The sequence below is a fragment of the Salvelinus fontinalis genome, unplaced genomic scaffold, assembly GCF_029448725.1.
Source record: "Salvelinus fontinalis isolate EN_2023a unplaced genomic scaffold, ASM2944872v1 scaffold_0182, whole genome shotgun sequence".
Classification (NCBI taxonomy): domain Eukaryota; kingdom Metazoa; phylum Chordata; class Actinopteri; order Salmoniformes; family Salmonidae; genus Salvelinus; species Salvelinus fontinalis.
The window spans coordinates 75,290-95,809 of NW_026600391.1; the positions used below are offsets into that span (position 1 = coordinate 75,290).

The 20,520-nt window shown below is 41.5% G+C and overlaps 1 protein-coding gene across 1 annotated transcript in view; it reads left to right on the forward strand.

The window, feature by feature from the left end:
- LOC129844150 (lethal(2) giant larvae protein homolog 1-like) overlaps positions 1-20,520 on the forward strand; it is a gene marked incomplete at its 5' end in the record, with an annotated part of 121,869 nt that overhangs the window by 11,328 nt on the left and 90,021 nt on the right. The window contains 3 exons of the mRNA XM_055912559.1: positions 393-555; positions 3,913-4,048; positions 6,121-6,175. Of these exons, the coding sequence (XP_055768534.1) occupies positions 393-555; positions 3,913-4,048; positions 6,121-6,175 (354 nt within the window). The remainder of the gene's footprint in view (positions 1-392; positions 556-3,912; positions 4,049-6,120; positions 6,176-20,520) is intronic.

Here is a 20,520-nt window from a genome sequence, read left to right on the forward strand (position 1 = left end):
CTGGTGGGTAATGGTGTTTTTCAGCGTACCTCAGGACTACAGGTGGCTGGTGGGTAATGGTGTTTTTCAGCGTACCTCAGGACTACAGGTGGCTGCTGGGTAATGGTGTTTTTCAGCGTACCTGAGACCTACAGGTGGCTGGTGGGTATTGGTGTTTTTCAGCGTACCTGAGGACTACAGGTGGCTGGTGGGTAATGGTGTTTTTCAGCGTACCTCAGGACTACAGGTGGCTGATGGGTAATGGTGTTTTTCAGCGTACCTGAGGACTACAGGTGGCTGATGGGTAATGGTGTTTTTCAGCGTACCTGAGGACTACAGGTGGCTGATGGGTAATGGTGTTTTTCAGCGTACCTGAGGACTACAGGTGGCTGATGGGTAATGGTGTTTTTCAGCGTACCTGAGGACTACAGGTGTGGGAAGTCTCTGGGACCGGTGGAGTCATTACAGGAACACCCCCAGCAGCCAGGGAAGATTCTGATTGGCTACAGCAGAGGCCTGGTCGTCCTATGGGATCTCAGCACCCGCAATGCAGAACACATGTTCCTGGGAAAACAGGTAAATATAAATATATAAACTAAATAAATATAAACTGGACAAAAATATAACTACAGTTCTGTCTGTCTTCCTGTCTAGTCTGTCGTCGTATTACACCTCTCTACAGCTCTGTCTGTCTTCCTGTCTAGTCTGTCGTCGTATTACACCTCTCTACAGCTCTGTCTGTCTAGTCTGTCGTCGTATTACACCTCTCTACAGCTCTGTCTGTCTTCCTGTCTAGTCTGTCGTCGTATTACACCTCTCTACAGCTCTGTCTGTCTAGTCTGTCGTCGTATTACACCTCTCTACAGCTCTGTCTGTCTTCCTGTCTAGTCTGTCGTCGTATTACACCTCTCTACAGCTCTGTCTGTCTAGTCTGTCGTCGTATTACACCTCTCTACAGCTCTGTCTGTCTAGTCTGTCGTCGTATTACACCTCTCTACAGCTCTGTCTGTCTTCCTGTCTAGCCTGTCGTCGTATTACACCTCTCTACAGCTCTGTCTGTCTAGTCTGTCGTCGTATTACACCTCTCTACAGTTCTGTCTGTCTTCCTGTCTAGTCTGTCGTCGTATTACACCTCTCTACAGCTCTGTCTGTCTAGCCTGTCGTCGTATTACACCTCTCTACAGCTCTGTCTGTCTAGTCTGTCGTCGTATTACACCTCTCTACAGCTCTGTCTGTCTTCCTGTCTAGTCTGTCGTCGTATTACACCTCTCTACAGTTCTGTCTGTCTTCCTGTCTAGTCTGTCGTCGTATTACACCTCTCTACAGCTCTGTCTGTCTTCCTGTCTAGTCTGTCGTCGTATTACACCTCTCTACAGTTCTGTCTGTCTTCCTGTCTAGTCTGTCGTCGTATTACACCTCTCTACAGCTCTGTCTGTCTAGTCTGTCGTCGTATTACACCTCTCTACAGCTCTGTCTGTCTAGTCTGTCGTCGTATTACACCTCTCTACAGCTCTGTCTGTCTTCCTGTCTAGTCTGTCGTCGTATTACACCTCTACAGCTCTGTCTGTCTAGTCTGTCGTCGTATTACACCTCTCTACAGCTCTGTCTGTCTAGTCTGTCGTCGTATTACACTTCTCTACAGCTCTGTCTGTCTTCCTGTCTAGTCTGTCGTCGTATTACACCTCTCTACAGCTCTCTGTCTAGTCTGTCGTCGTATTACACCTCTCTACAGCTCTGTCTGTCTTCCTGTCTAGTCTGTCGTCGTATTACACCTCTCTACAGCTCTGTCTGTCTTCCTGTCTAGTCTGTCGTCGTATTACACCTCTCTACAGCTCTGTCTGTCTTCCTGTCTAGTCTGTCGTCGTATTACACCTCTCTACAGCTCTGTCTGTCTAGTCTGTTGTCGTATTACACCTCTCTACAGCTCTGTCTGTCTTCCTGTCTAGCCTGTCGTCGTATTACACCTCTCTACAGCTCTGTCTGTCTAGTCTGTCGTCGTATTACACCTCTCTACAGCTCTGTCTGTCTTCCTGTCTAGTCTGTCGTCGTATTACACCTCTCTACAGCTCTGTCTGTCTAGTCTGTCGTCGTATTACACCTCTCTACAGCTCTGTCTGTCTTCCTGTCTAGTCTGTCGTCGTATTACACCTCTCTACAGCTCTGTCTGTCTAGTCTGTCGTCGTATTACACCTCTCTACAGCTCTGTCTGTCTTCCTGTCTAGTCTGTCGTCATATTACACCTCTCTACAGCTCTGTCTGTCTAGTCTGTCGTCGTATTACACCTCTCTACAGCTCTGTCTGTCTTCCTGTCTAGTCTGTCGTCGTATTACACCTCTCTACAGCTCTGTCTGTCTAGTCTGTCGTCGTATTACACCTCTCTACAGCTCTGTCTGTCTTCCTGTCTAGTCTGTCGTCGTATTACACCTCTCTACAGCTCTGTCTGTCTTCCTGTCTAGTCTGTCGTCGTATTACACCTCTCTACAGCTCTGTCTGTCTAGTCTGTCGTCGTATTACACCTCTCTACAGCTCTGTCTGTCTTCCTGTCTAGCCTGTCGTCGTATTACACCTCTCTACAGCTCTGTCTGTCTAGTCTGTCGTCGTATTACACCTCTCTACAGCTCTGTCTGTCTTCCTGTCTAGCCTGTCGTCGTATTACACCTCTCTACAGCTCTGTCTGTCTTCCTGTCTAGTCTGTCGTCGTATTACACCTCTCTACAGCTCTGTCTGTCTAGCCTGTCATCGTATTACACCTCTCTACAGCTCTGTCTGTCTAGTCTGTCGTCGTATTACACCTCTCTACAGCTCTGTCTGTCTAGTCTGTCGTCGTATTACACCTCTCTACAGCTCTGTCTGTCTAGCCTGTCGTCATATTACACCTCTCTACAGCTCTGTCTGTCTTCCTGTCTAGTCTGTCGTCGTATTACACCTCTCTACAGTTCTGTCTGTCTAGTCTGTCGTCGTATTACACCTCTCTACAGCTCTGTCTGTCTTCCTGTCTAGTCTGTCGTCGTATTACACCTCTCTACAGCTCTGTCTGTCTTCCTGTCTAGTCTGTCGTCGTATTACACCTCTCTACAGCTCTGTCTGTCTTCCTGTCTAGTCTGTCGTCGTATTACACCTCTCTACAGCTCTGTCTGTCTAGTCTGTCGTCGTATTACACCTCTCTACAGCTCTGTCTGTCTTCCTGTCTAGTCTGTCGTCGTATTACACCTCTCTACAGCTCTGTCTGTCTTCCTGTCTAGCCTGTCGTCGTATTACACCTCTCTACAGCTCTGTCTGTCTTCCTGTCTAGCCTGTCGTCGTATTACACCTCTCTACAGCTCTGTCTGTCTTCCTGTCTAGTCTGTCGTCGTATTACACCTCTCTACAGCTCTGTCTGTCTAGTCTGTCGTCGTATTACACCTCTCTACAGCTCTGTCTGTCTTCCTGTCTAGCCTGTCGTCGTATTACACCTCTCTACAGCTCTGTCTGTCTTCCTGTCTAGCCTGTCGTCGTATTACACCTCTCTACAGCTCTGTCTGTCTTCCTGTCTAGTCTGTCGTCGTATTACACCTCTCTACAGCTCTGTCTGTCTAGTCTGTCGTCGTATTACACCTCTCTACAGCTCTGTCTGTCTTCCTGTCTAGTCTGTCATCGTATTACACCTCTCTACAGCTCTGTCTGTCTAGTCTGTCGTCGTATTACACCTCTACAGCTCTGTCTGTGTGTGTCTGTTACAATATGGCTAAATACAGTGTGTGTCTGTTACAATATGGCTAAATACAGTGTGTCTGTTACAATATGGCTAAATACAGTGTGTCTGTTACAATATGGCTAAATACAGTGTGTCTGTTACAATATGGCTAAATACAGTGTGTGTCTGTTACAATATGGCTAAATACAGTGTGTCTGTTACAATATGGCTAAATACAGTGTGTGTGTGTGTGTCTGCAGCAGCTGGAGTCCCTGGTGTGGGAACGTTCCGGTAGCTCCTTCATCAGTTCCCATAGCGACGGGGGGTACAGCGTGTGGGCTGTTGTCAGTGGTAACACGTACACACACCAGCCTGTGTCCTCGTCCATCCCCTACGGTGAGACACACACACGCATCCCCTAACCCCCTACACACACACACACACACACACACACACACACACACACACCCTCTACACACCCCCTAACCCCTACACACACACACACACACCCTACACACACACCCTCTAACCCCTACACACACACACACACACACACCCTTTGGTGTCCTGTCCACTCTGTCTTGTTGTGTCTCAGGTCCGTTCCCTTGGGACCTCATTAACTCCTTGTCGTCTCGTTGTGTCTCAGGTCCGTTCCCTTGGGACCTCATTAACTCCTCGTCGTTTGTCTCGTTGTGTCTCAGGTCCGTTCCCTTGGGACCTCATTAACTCCTCGTCGTCTGTCTCGTTGTGTCTCAGGTCCGTTCCCTTGGGACCTCATTAACTCCTCGTCGTCTGTCTCGTTGTGTCTCAGGTCCGTTCCCTTGGGACCTCATTAACTCCTTGTCGTCTCGTTGTGTCTCAGGTCCGTTCCCTTGGGACCTCATTAACTCCTCGTCGTTTGTCTCGTTGTGTCTCAGGTCCGTTCCCTTGGGACCTCATTAACTCCTTGTCTGTCTCGTTGTGTCTCAGGTCCGTTCCCTTGGGAACTCATTAACTCCTCGTCGTCTGTCTCGTTGTGTCTCAGGTCCGTTCCCTTGGGACCTCATTAACTCCTCGTCGTCTCGTTGTGTCTCAGGTCCGTTCCCTTGGGACCTCATTAACTCCTCGTCGTCTGTCTCGTTGTGTCTCAGGTCCGTTCCCTTGGGACCTCATTAACTCCTTGTCGTCTCGTTGTGTCTCAGGTCCGTTCCCTTGGGACCTCATTAACTCCTCGTCGTCTGTCTCGTTGTGTCTCAGGTCCGTTCCCTTGGGACCTCATTAACTCCTCGTCGTCTGTCTCGTTGTGTCTCAGGTCCGTTCCCTTGGGACCTCATTAACTCCTCGTCGTCTGTCTCGTTGTGTCTCAGGTCCGTTCCCTTGGGACCTCATTAACTCCTCGTCGTCTGTCTCGTTGTGTCTCAGGTCCGTTCCCTTGGGACCTCATTAACTCCTCGTCGTCTGTCTCGTTGTGTCTCAGGTCCGTTCCCCTGGGAACTCATTAACTCCTCGTCGTCTGTCTCGTTGTGTCTCAGGTCCGTTCCCTTGGGACCTCATTAACTCCTCGTTGTCTGTCTCGTTGTGTCTCAGGTCCGTTCCCTTGGGACCTCATTAACTCCTCGTCGTCTCGTTGTGTCTCAGGTCCGTTCCCTTGGGACCTCATTAACTCCTCGTCGTCTGTCTCGTTGCGTCTCAGGTCCGTTCCCTTGGGACCTCATTAACTCCTCGGCGTTTGTCTCGTTGTGTCTCAGGTCCGTTCCCTTGGGACCTCATTAACTCCTCGTCGTCTGTCTCGTTGTGTCTCAGGTCCGTTCCCTTGGGACCTCATTAACTCCTTGTTGTGTCTCAGGTCCGTTCCCTTGGGACCTCATTAACTCCTTGTCGTCTGTCTCGTTGTGTCTCAGGTCCGTTCCCTTGGGACCTCATTAACTCCTCGTCGTCTCGTTGAGTCTCAGGTCCGTTCCCTCGGGACCTCATTAACTCCTCGTCGTCTGTCTCGTTGTCTCAGGTCCGTTCCCTTGGGACCTCATTAACTCCTTGTCGTCTCGTTGTGTCTCAGGTCCGTTCCCTTGGGACCTCATTAACTCCTCGTCGTCTGTCTCGTTGTGTCTCAGGTCCGTTCCCTTGGGACCTCATTAACTCCTTGTCTGTCTCGTTGTGTCTCAGGTCCGTTCCCTTGGGAACTCATTAACTCCTCGTCGTCTCGTTGTGTCTCAGGTCCGTTCCCTTGGGACCTCATTAACTCCTCGTCGTCTGTCTCGTTGCGTCTCAGGTCCATTCCCTTGGGACCTCATTAACTCCTCGTCGTCTGTCTCGTTGTGTCTCAGGTCCGTTCCCTTGGGAACTCATTAACTCCTCGTCGTCTGTCTCGTTGTGTCTCAGGTCCGTTCCCTTGGGACCTCATTAACTCCTCGTCGTCTGTCTCGTTGCGTCTCAGGTCCATTCCCTTGGGACCTCATTAACTCCTCGTCGTCTGTCTCGTTGTGTCTCAGGTCCATTCCCTTGTAAAGCCATCAACAAGATCTTATGGAGGACAACTCAGTCAGGGTGAGGAGTCAGGACCACTATCATTATCTACTATCTACTATCACTATCTACTATCTACTATCACTATTCACTATCTACTATCACTATTCACTATCTGCTATCACTATCTGCTATCACCATCTGCTATCTAATATCACTATCACCATCTACTATCACTATCACCATCTACTATCACTATCACCATCTACTATCACTATCACCATCTACTATCACTATCTACTATCTACTATCACCATCTACTATCACCATCTAATATCACCATCTACTATCTACTATCACTATCTGCTATCTAATATCACTATCACCATCTACTATCACCATCTACTATCACTATCTACTGTCACTATTCACTATCTACTATCACCATCTACTATCACTATCACCATCTACTATCACTATCTACTGTCACTATTCACTATCTACTATCACTAGGATCCATTCTGGTAACACTATCAGTATCTACTATCACTAGGATCCATTCTGGTAACACTATCAGTATCTACTATCACTAGGATCCATTCTGGTAACACTATCAGTATCTACTATCACTAGGATCCATTCTGGTAACACTATCAGTATCTACTATCACTAGGATCCATTCTGGTAACACTATCAGTATCTACTATCACTAGGATCCATTCTGGTAACACTATCAGTATCTACTATCACTAGGATCCATTCTGGTAACACTATCAGTATCTACTATCACTAGGATCCATTCTGGTAACACTATCAGTATCTACTATCACTAGGATCCATTCTGGTAACACTATCAGTATCTACTATCACTAGGATCCATTCTGGTAACACTATCAGTATCTACTATCACTAGGATCCATTCTGGTATCACTATCAGTATCTACTATCACTAGGATCCATTCTGGTAACACTATCAGTATCTACTATCACTAGGGTTGATCCATTCTGGTAACACTATCAGTATCTACTATCACTAGGATCCATTCTGGTAACACTATCAGTATCTACTATCACCAGGGTCCATTCTGGTAACACTATCAGTATCTACTATCACTAGGATCCATTCTGGTAACACTATCAGTATCTACTATCACTAGGATCTATTCTGGTAAAACTATCAGTATCTACTATCACTAGGATCCATTCTGGTAACACTATCAGTATCTACTATCACTAGGGTTGATCCATTCTGGTAACACTATCAGTATCTACTATCACTAGGATCCATTCTGGTAACACTATCAGTATCTACTATCACTAGGATCCATTCTGGTAACACTATCAGTATCTACTATCACTAGGATCCATTCTGGTAACACTATCAGTATCTACTATCACTAGGATCCATTCTGGTAACACTATCAGTATCTACTATCACTAGGATCCATTCTGGTAACACTATCAGTATCTACTATCACCAGGATCCATTCTGGTAACACTATCAGTATCTACTATCACTAGGATCCATTCTGGTAACACTATCAGTATCTACTATCACTAGGATCCATTCTGGTAACACTATCAGTATCTACTATCACTAGGATCCATTCTGGTAACACTATCAGTATCTACTATCACTAGGATCCATTCTGGTAACACTATCAGTATCTACTATCACTAGGATCCATTCTGGTAACACTATCAGTATCTACTATCACCAGGATCCATTCTGGTAACACTATCAGTATCTACTATCACCAGGGTCCATTCTGGTAACACTATCAGTATCTACTATCACTAGGATCTATTCTGGTAACACTATCAGTATCTACTATCACTAGGATCCATTCTGGTAACACTATCAGTATCTACTATCACTAGGATCCATTCTGGTAACACTATCAGTATCTACTATCACTAGGATCCATTCTGGTAACACTATCAGTATCTACTATCACTAGGGTTGATCCATTCTGGTAACACTATCAGTATCTACTATCACTAGGATCCATTCTGGTAACACTATCAGTATCTACTATCACTAGGATCTATTCTGGTAACACTATCAGTATCTACTATCACTAGGATCCATTCTGGTAACACTATCAGTATCTACTATCACTAGGATCTATTCTGGTAACACTATCAGTATCTACTATCACTAGGATCCATTCTGGTAACACTATCAGTATCTACTATCACTAGGGTTGATCCATTCTGGTAACACTATCAGTATCTACTATCACTAGGATCCATTCTGGTAACACTATCAGTATCTACTATCACTAGGATCCATTCTGGTAACACTATCAGTATCTACTATCACTAGGATCCATTCTGGTAACACTATCAGTATCTACTATCACTAGGATCCATTCTGGTAACACTATCAGTATCTACTATCACTAGGATCCATTCTGGTAACACTATCAGTATCTACTATCACTAGGATCCATTCTGGTAACACTATCAGTATCTACTATCACTAGGATCCATTCTGGTAACACTATCAGTATCTACTATCACTAGGATCCATTCTGGTAACACTATCAGTATCTACTATCACTAGGATCCATTCTGGTAACACTATCAGTATCTACTATCACCAGGGTCCATTCTGGTAACACTATCAGTATCTACTATCACTAGGATCTATTCTGGTAACACTATCAGTATCTACTATCACTAGGATCCATTCTGGTAACACTATCAGTATCTACTATCACTAGGGTCCATTCTGGTAACACTATCAGTATCTACTATCACTAGGATCCATTCTGGTAACACTATCAGTATCTACTATCACTAGGGTTGATCCATTCTGGTAACACTATCAGTATCTACTATCACTAGGATCCATTCTGGTAACACTATCAGTATCTACTATCACTAGGATCCATTCTGGTAACACTATCAGTATCTACTATCACTAGGATCCATTCTGGTAACACTATCAGTATCTACTATCACTAGGGTTGATCCATTCTGGTAACACTATCAGTATCTACTATCACTAGGGTTGATCCATTCTGGTAACACTATCAGTATCTACTATCACTAGGGTTGATCCATTCTGGTAACACTATCAGTATCTACTATCACTAGGATCCATTCTGGTAACACTATCAGTATCTACTATCACTAGGATCCATTCTGGTAACACTATCAGTATCTACTATCACTAGGATCCATTCTGGTAACACTATCAGTATCTACTATCACTAGGATCCATTCTGGTAACACTATCAGTATCTACTATCACTAGGATCCATTCTGGTAACACTATCAGTATCTACTATCACTAGGGTTGATCCATTCTGGTAACACTATCAGTATCTACTATCACCAGGGTCCATTCTGGTAACACTATCAGTATCTACTATCACTAGGATCCATTCTGGTAACACTATCAGTATCTACTATCACTAGGATCCATTCTGGTAACACTATCACTATCTACTATCACTAGGATCCATTCTGGTAACACTATCACTATCTACTATCACTAGGATCCATTCTGGTAACACTATCAGTATCTACTATCACTAGGATCCATTCTGGTAACACTATCAGTATCTACTATCACTAGGGTTGATCCATTCTGGTAACACTATCAGTATCTACTATCACTAGGGTTGATCCATTCTGGTAACACTATCAGTATCTACTATCACTAGGGTTGATCCATTCTGGTAACACTATCAGTATCTACTATCACTAGGGTTGATCCATTCTGGTAACACTATCAGTATCTACTATCACTAGGATCCATTCTGGTAACACTATCAGTATCTACTATCACTAGGATCCATTCTGGTAACACTATCAGTATCTACTATCACTAGGATCCATTCTGGTAACACTATCAGTATCTACTATCACTAGGATCCATTCTGGTAACACTATCAGTATCTACTATCACTAGGATCCATTCTGGTAACACTATCAGTATCTACTATCACTAGGATCCATTCTGGTAACATTATCAGTATCTACTATCACTAGGATCCATTCTGGTAACACTATCAGTATCTACTATCACTAGGATCCATTCTGGTAACACTATCAGTATCTACTATCACTAGGGTTGATCCATTCTGGTAACACTATCAGTATCTACTATCACTAGGATCCATTCTGGTAACACTATCAGTATCTACTATCACCAGGGTCCATTCTGGTAACACTATCAGTATCTACTATCACTAGGATCCATTCTGGTAACACTATCAGTATCTACTATCACTAGGATCCATTCTGGTAACACTATCAGTATCTACTATCACTAGGGTCCATTCTGGTAACACTATCAGTATCTACTATCACTAGGATCCATTCTGGTAACACTATCACTATCTACTATCACTAGGATCCATTCTGGTAACACTATCAGTATCTACTATCACTAGGGTTGATCCATTCTGGTAACACTATCAGTATCTACTATCACTAGGATCCATTCTGGTAACACTATCACTAGGGTCCATTCTGGTAACACTATCAGTATCTACTATCACCAGGGTCCATTCTGGTAACACTATCAGTATCTACTATCACTAGGATCTATTCTGGTAACACTATCAGTATCTACTATCACTAGGATCCATTCTGGTAACACTATCAGTATCTACTATCACTAGGGTCCATTCTGGTAACACTATCAGTATCTACTATCACCAGGGTCCATTCTGGTAACACTATCAGTATCTACTATCACTAGGATCTATTCTGGTAACACTATCAGTATCTACTATCACTAGGATCCATTCTGGTAACACTATCAGTATCTACTATCACTAGGATCCATTCTGGTAACACTATCAGTATCTACTATCACTAGGATCCATTCTGGTAACACTATCAGTATCTACTATCACTAGGATCCATTCTGGTAACACTATCAGTATCTACTATCACTAGGGTTGATCCATTCTGGTAACACTATCAGTATCTACTATCACTAGGGTTGATCCATTCTGGTAACACTATCAGTATCTACTATCACTAGGGTTGATCCATTCTGGTAACACTATCAGTATCTACTATCACTAGGGTTGATCCATTCTGGTAACACTATCAGTATCTACTATCACTAGGATCCATTCTGGTAACACTATCAGTATCTACTATCACTAGGATCCATTCTGGTAACACTATCAGTATCTACTATCACTAGGATCCATTCTGGTAACACTATCAGTATCTACTATCACTAGGATCCATTCTGGTAACACTATCAGTATCTACTATCACTAGGATCCATTCTGGTAACACTATCAGTATCTACTATCACTAGGGTTGATCCATTCTGGTAACACTATCAGTATCTACTATCACTAGGATCCATTCTGGTAACACTATCAGTATCTACTATCACTAGGATCCATTCTGGTAACACTATCAGTATCTACTATCACCAGGGTCCATTCTGGTAACACTATCAGTATCTACTATCACTAGGATCCATTCTGGTAACACTATCACTATCTACTATCACTAGGATCCATTCTGGTAACACTATCACTATCTACTATCACTAGGATCCATTCTGGTAACACTATCAGTATCTACTATCACTAGGATCCATTCTGGTAACACTATCAGTATCTACTATCACTAGGATCCATTCTGGTAACACTATCAGTATCTACTATCACTAGGATCCATTCTGGTAACACTATCAGTATCTACTATCACTAGGATCCATTCTGGTAACACTATCAGTATCTACTATCACTAGGATCCATTCTGGTAACACTATCAGTATCTACTATCACTAGGATCCATTCTGGTAACACTATCAGTATCTACTATCACTAGGATCCATTCTGGTAACACTATCAGTATCTACTATCACTAGGATCCATTCTGGTAACACTATCAGTATCTACTATCACTAGGATCCATTCTGGTAACATTATCAGTATCTACTATCACTAGGATCCATTCTGGTAACACTATCAGTATCTACTATCACTAGGGTTGATCCATTCTGGTAACACTATCAGTATCTACTATCACTAGGGTTGATCCATTCTGGTAACACTATCAGTATCTACTATCACTAGGATCCATTCTGGTAACACTATCAGTATCTACTATCACTAGGATCCATTCTGGTAACACTATCAGTATCTACTATCACCAGGGTCCATTCTGGTAACACTATCAGTATCTACTATCACTAGGATCTATTCTGGTAACACTATCAGTATCTACTATCACTAGGATCCATTCTGGTAACACTATCAGTATCTACTATCACTAGGGTCCATTCTGGTAACACTATCAGTATCTACTATCACTAGGAACCATTCTGGTAACACTATCACTATCTACTATCACTAGGATCCATTCTGGCAACACTATCACTATCTACTATCACTAGGGTTGATCCATTCTGGTAACACTATCAGGATCTACTATCACTAGGATCCATTCTGGTAACACTATCACTATCTACTATCACTAGGATCCATTCTGGTAACACTATCAGTATCTACTATCACTAGGGTTGATCCATTCTGGTAACACTATCAGGATCTACTATCACTAGGATCCATTCTGGTAACACTATCACTATCTACTATCACTAGGATCCATTCTGGTAACACTATCAGTATCTACTATCACTAGGATCCATTCTGGTAACACTATCAGTATCTACTATCACTAGGATCCATTCTGGTAACACTATCAGTATCTACTATCACTAGGATCCATTCTGGTAACACTATCAGTATCTACTATCACTAGGGTTGATCCATTCTGGTAACACTATCAGTATCTACTATCACTAGGATCCATTCTGGTAACACTATCAGTATCTACTATCACTAGGATCCATTCTGGTAACACTATCAGTATCTACTATCACCAGGGTCCATTCTGGTAACACTATCAGTATCTACTATCACTAGGATCCATTCTGGTAACACTATCACTATCTACTATCACTAGGATCCATTCTGGTAACACTATCACTATCTACTATCACTAGGATCCATTCTGGTAACACTATCACTATCTACTATCACTAGGATCCATTCTGGTAACACTATCAGTATCTACTATCACTAGGATCCATTCTGGTAACACTATCAGTATCTACTATCACTAGGATCCATTCTGGTAACACTATCAGTATCTACTATCACTAGGATCCATTCTGGTAACACTATCAGTATCTACTATCACTAGGATCCATTCTGGTAACACTATCAGTATCTACTATCACTAGGATCCATTCTGGTAACACTATCAGTATCTACTATCACTAGGATCCATTCTGGTAACACTATCAGTATCTACTATCACTAGGATCCATTCTGGTAACACTATCAGTATCTACTATCACTAGGATCCATTCTGGTAACATTATCAGTATCTACTATCACTAGGATCCATTCTGGTAACACTATCAGTATCTACTATCACTAGGGTTGATCCATTCTGGTAACACTATCAGTATCTACTATCACTAGGGTTGATCCATTCTGGTAACACTATCAGTATCTACTATCACTAGGATCCATTCTGGTAACACTATCAGTATCTACTATCACTAGGATCCATTCTGGTAACACTATCAGTATCTACTATCACCAGGGTCCATTCTGGTAACACTATCAGTATCTACTATCACTAGGATCTATTCTGGTAACACTATCAGTATCTACTATCACTAGGATCCATTCTGGTAACACTATCAGTATCTACTATCACTAGGGTCCATTCTGGTAACACTATCAGTATCTACTATCACTAGGAACCATTCTGGTAACACTATCACTATCTACTATCACTAGGATCCATTCTGGCAACACTATCACTATCTACTATCACTAGGGTTGATCCATTCTGGTAACACTATCAGGATCTACTATCACTAGGATCCATTCTGGTAACACTATCACTATCTACTATCACTAGGATCCATTCTGGTAACACTATCAGTATCTACTATCACTAGGGTTGATCCATTCTGGTAACACTATCAGGATCTACTATCACTAGGATCCATTCTGGTAACACTATCACTATCTACTATCACTAGGATCCATTCTGGTAACACTATCAGTATCTACTATCACTAGGGTTGATCCATTCTGGTAACACTATCAGTATCTACTATCACTAGGGTTGATCCATTCTGGTAACACTATCAGTATCTACTATCACTAGGATCCATTCTGGTAACACTATCAGTATCTACTATCACTAGGATCCATTCTGGTAACACTATCAGTATCTACTATCACTAGGATCCATTCTGGTAACACTATCAGTATCTACTATCACTAGGATCCATTCTGGTAACACTATCAGTATCTACTATCACTAGGATCCATTCTGGTAACACTATCAGTATCTACTATCACTAGGATCCATTCTGGTAACACTATCAGTATCTACTATCACCAGGGTCCATTCTGGTAACACTATCAGTATCTACTATCACTAGGATCTATTCTGGTAACACTATCAGTATCTACTATCACTAGGATCCATTCTGGTAACACTATCAGTATCTACTATCACTAGGGTCCATTCTGGTAACACTATCAGTATCTACTATCACTAGGATCCATTCTGGTAACACTATCAGTATCTACTATCACTAGGGTTGATCCATTCTGGTAACACTATCAGTATCTACTATCACTAGGATCCATTCTGGTAACACTATCAGTATCTACTATCACTAGGATCCATTCTGGTAACACTATCAGTATCTACTATCACTAGGATCCATTCTGGTAACACTATCAGTATCTACTATCACTAGGGTTGATCCATTCTGGTAACACTATCAGTATCTACTATCACTAGGGTTGATCCATTCTGGTAACACTATCAGTATCTACTATCACTAGGGTTGATCCATTCTGGTAACACTATCAGTATCTACTATCACTAGGGTTGATCCATTCTGGTAACACTATCAGTATCTACTATCACTAGGATCCATTCTGGTAACACTATCAGTATCTACTATCACTAGGATCCATTCTGGTAACACTATCAGTATCTACTATCACTAGGATCCATTCTGGTAACACTATCAGTATCTACTATCACTAGGATCCATTCTGGTAACACTATCAGTATCTACTATCACTAGGATCCATTCTGGTAACACTATCAGTATCTACTATCACTAGGGTTGATCCATTCTGGTAACACTATCAGTATCTACTATCACCAGGGTCCATTCTGGTAACACTATCAGTATCTACTATCACTAGGATCCATTCTGGTAACACTATCAGTATCTACTATCACTAGGATCCATTCTGGTAACACTATCACTATCTACTATCACTAGGATCCATTCTGGTAACACTATCACTATCTACTATCACTAGGATCCATTCTGGTAACACTATCAGTATCTACTATCACTAGGATCCATTCTGGTAACACTATCAGTATCTACTATCACTAGGGTTGATCCATTCTGGTAACACTATCAGTATCTACTATCACTAGGGTTGATCCATTCTGGTAACACTATCAGTATCTACTATCACTAGGGTTGATCCATTCTGGTAACACTATCAGTATCTACTATCACTAGGGTTGATCCATTCTGGTAACACTATCAGTATCTACTATCACTAGGATCCATTCTGGTAACACTATCAGTATCTACTATCACTAGGATCCATTCTGGTAACACTATCAGTATCTACTATCACTAGGATCCATTCTGGTAACACTATCAGTATCTACTATCACTAGGATCCATTCTGGTAACACTATCAGTATCTACTATCACTAGGATCCATTCTGGTAACACTATCAGTATCTACTATCACTAGGATCCATTCTGGTAACATTATCAGTATCTACTATCACTAGGATCCATTCTGGTAACACTATCAGTATCTACTATCACTAGGATCCATTCTGGTAACACTATCAGTATCTACTATCACTAGGGTTGATCCATTCTGGTAACACTATCAGTATCTACTATCACTAGGATCCATTCTGGTAACACTATCAGTATCTACTATCACCAGGGTCCATTCTGGTAACACTATCAGTATCTACTATCACTAGGATCCATTCTGGTAACACTATCAGTATCTACTATCACTAGGATCCATTCTGGTAACACTATCAGTATCTACTATCACTAGGGTCCATTCTGGTAACACTATCAGTATCTACTATCACTAGGATCCATTCTGGTAACACTATCACTATCTACTATCACTAGGATCCATTCTGGTAACACTATCAGTATCTACTATCACTAGGGTTGATCCATTCTGGTAACACTATCAGTATCTACTATCACTAGGATCCATTCTGGTAACACTATCACTAGGGTCCATTCTGGTAACACTATCAGTATCTACTATCACCAGGGTCCATTCTGGTAACACTATCAGTATCTACTATCACTAGGATCTATTCTGGTAACACTATCAGTATCTACTATCACTAGGATCCATTCTGGTAACACTATCAGTATCTACTATCACTAGGGTCCATTCTGGTAACACTATCAGTATCTACTATCACCAGGGTCCATTCTGGTAACACTATCAGTATCTACTATCACTAGGATCTATTCTGGTAACACTATCAGTATCTACTATCACTAGGATCCATTCTGGTAACACTATCAGTATCTACTATCACTAGGATCCATTCTGGTAACACTATCAGTATCTACTATCACTAGGATCCATTCTGGTAACACTATCAGTATCTACTATCACTAGGATCCATTCTGGTAACACTATCAGTATCTACTATCACTAGGGTTGATCCATTCTGGTAACACTATCAGTATCTACTATCACTAGGGTTGATCCATTCTGGTAACACTATCAGTATCTACTATCACTAGGGTTGATCCATTCTGGTAACACTATCAGTATCTACTATCACTAGGGTTGATCCATTCTGGTAACACTATCAGTATCTACTATCACTAGGATCCATTCTGGTAACACTATCAGTATCTACTATCACTAGGATCCATTCTGGTAACACTATCAGTATCTACTATCACTAGGATCCATTCTGGTAACACTATCAGTATCTACTATCACTAGGATCCATTCTGGTAACACTATCAGTATCTACTATCACTAGGATCCATTCTGGTAACACTATCAGTATCTACTATCACTAGGGTTGATCCATTCTGGTAACACTATCAGTATCTACTATCACTAGGATCCATTCTGGTAACACTATCAGTATCTACTATCACTAGGATCCATTCTGGTAACACTATCAGTATCTACTATCACCAGGGTCCATTCTGGTAACACTATCAGTATCTACTATCACTAGGATCCATTCTGGTAACACTATCACTATCTACTATCACTAGGATCCATTCTGGTAACACTATCACTATCTACTATCACTAGGATCCATTCTGGTAACACTATCAGTATCTACTATCACTAGGATCCATTCTGGTAACACTATCAGTATCTACTATCACTAGGATCCATTCTGGTAACACTATCAGTATCTACTATCACTAGGATCCATTCTGGTAACACTATCAGTATCTACTATCACTAGGATCCATTCTGGTAACACTATCAGTATCTACTATCACTAGGATCCATTCTGGTAACACTATCAGTATCTACTATCACTAGGATCCATTCTGGTAACACTATCAGTATCTACTATCACTAGGATCCATTCTGGTAACACTATCAGTATCTACTATCACTAGGATCCATTCTGGTAACACTATCAGTATCTACTATCACTAGGATCCATTCTGGTAACATTATCAGTATCTACTATCACTAGGATCCATTCTGGTAACACTATCAGTATCTACTATCACTAGGGTTGATCCATTCTGGTAACACTATCAGTATCTACTATCACTAGGGTTGATCCATTCTGGTAACACTATCAGTATCTACTATCACTAGGATCCATTCTGGTAACACTATCAGTATCTACTATCACTAGGATCCATTCTGGTAACACTATCAGTATCTACTATCACCAGGGTCCATTCTGGTAACACTATCAGTATCTACTATCACTAGGATCTATTCTGGTAACACTATCAGTATCTACTATCACTAGGATCCATTCTGGTAACACTATCAGTATCTACTATCACTAGGGTCCATTCTGGTAACACTATCAGTATCTACTATCACTAGGAACCATTCTGGTAACACTATCACTATCTACTATCACTAGGATCCATTCTGGCAACACTATCACTATCTACTATCACTAGGGTTGATCCATTCTGGTAACACTATCAGGATCTACTATCACTAGGATCCATTCTGGTAACACTATCACTATCTACTATCACTAGGATCCATTCTGGTAACACTATCAGTATCTACTATCACTAGGGTTGATCCATTCTGGTAACACTATCAGGATCTACTATCACTAGGATCCATTCTGGTAACACTATCACTATCTACTATCACTAGGATCCATTCTGGTAACACTATCAGTATCTACTATCACTAGGATCCATTCTGGTAACACTATCAGTATCTACTATCACTAGGATCCATTCTGGTAACACTATCAGTATCTACTATCACTAGGATCCATTCTGGTAACACTATCAGTATCTACTATCACTAGGGTTGATCCATTCTGGTAACACTATCAGTATCTACTATCACTAGGATCCATTCTGGTAACACTATCAGTATCTACTATCACTAGGATCCATTCTGGTAACACTATCAGTATCTACTATCACCAGGGTCCATTCTGGTAACACTATCAGTATCTACTATCACTAGGATCCATTCTGGTAACACTATCACTATCTACTATCACTAGGATCCATTCTGGTAACACTATCACTATCTACTATCACTAGGATCCATTCTGGTAACACTATCAGTATCTACTATCACTAGGATCCATTCTGGTAACACTATCAGTATCTACTATCACTAGGATCCATTCTGGTAACACTATCAGTATCTACTATCACTAGGATCCATTCTGGTAACACTATCAGTATCTACTATCACTAGGATCCATTCTGGTAACACTATCAGTATCTACTATCACTAGGATCCATTCTGGTAACACTATCAGTATCTACTATCACTAGGATCCATTCTGGTAACACTATCAGTATCTACTATCACTAGGATCCATTCTGGTAACACTATCAGTATCTACTATCACTAGGATCCATTCTGGTAACACTATCAGTATCTACTATCACTAGGATCCATTCTGGTAACATTATCAGTATCTACTATCACTAGGATCCATTCTGGTAACACTATCAGTATCTACTATCACTAGGGTTGATCCATTCTGGTAACACTATCAGTATCTACTATCACTAGGGTTGATCCATTCTGGTAACACTATCAGTATCTACTATCACTAGGATCCATTCTGGTAACACTATCAGTATCTACTATCACTAGGATCCATTCTGGTAACACTATCAGTATCTACTATCACCAGGGTCCATTCTGGTAACACTATCAGTATCTACTATCACTAGGATCTATTCTGGTAACACTATCAGTATCTACTATCACTAGGATCCATTCTGGTAACACTATCAGTATCTACTATCACTAGGGTCCATTCTGGTAACACTATCAGTATCTACTATCACTAGGAACCATTCTGGTAACACTATCACTATCTACTATCACTAGGATCCATTCTGGCAACACTATCACTATCTACTATCACTAGGGTTGATCCATTCTGGTAACACTATCAGGATCTACTATCACTAGGATCCATTCTGGTAACACTATCACTATCTACTATCACTAGGATCCATTCTGGTAACACTATCAGTATCTACTATCACTAGGGTTGATCCATTCTGGTAACACTATCAGGATCTACTATCACTAGGATCCATTCTGGTAACACTATCACTATCTACTATCACTAGGATCCATTCTGGTAACACTATCAGTATCTACTATCACTAGGGTTGATCCATTCTGGTAACACTATCAGGATCTACTATCACTAGGATCCATTCTGGTAACACTATCAGTATCTACTATCACTAGGATCCATTCTGGTAACACTATCAGTATCTACTATCACCAGGGTCCATTCTGGTAACACTATCAGTATCTACTATCACTAGGATCCATTCTGGTAACACTATCACTATCTACTATCACTAGGATCCATTCTGGTAACACTATCACTATCTACTATCACTAGGATCCATTCTGGTAACACTATCAGTATCTACTATCACTAGGATCCATTCTGGTAACACTATCAGTATCTACTATCACTAGGATCCATTCTGGTAACACTATCAGTATCTACTATCACTAGGATCCATTCTGGTAACACTATCAGTATCTACTATCACTAGGATCCATTCTGGTAACACTATCAGTATCTACTATCACTAGGATCCATTCTGGTAACACTATCAGTAT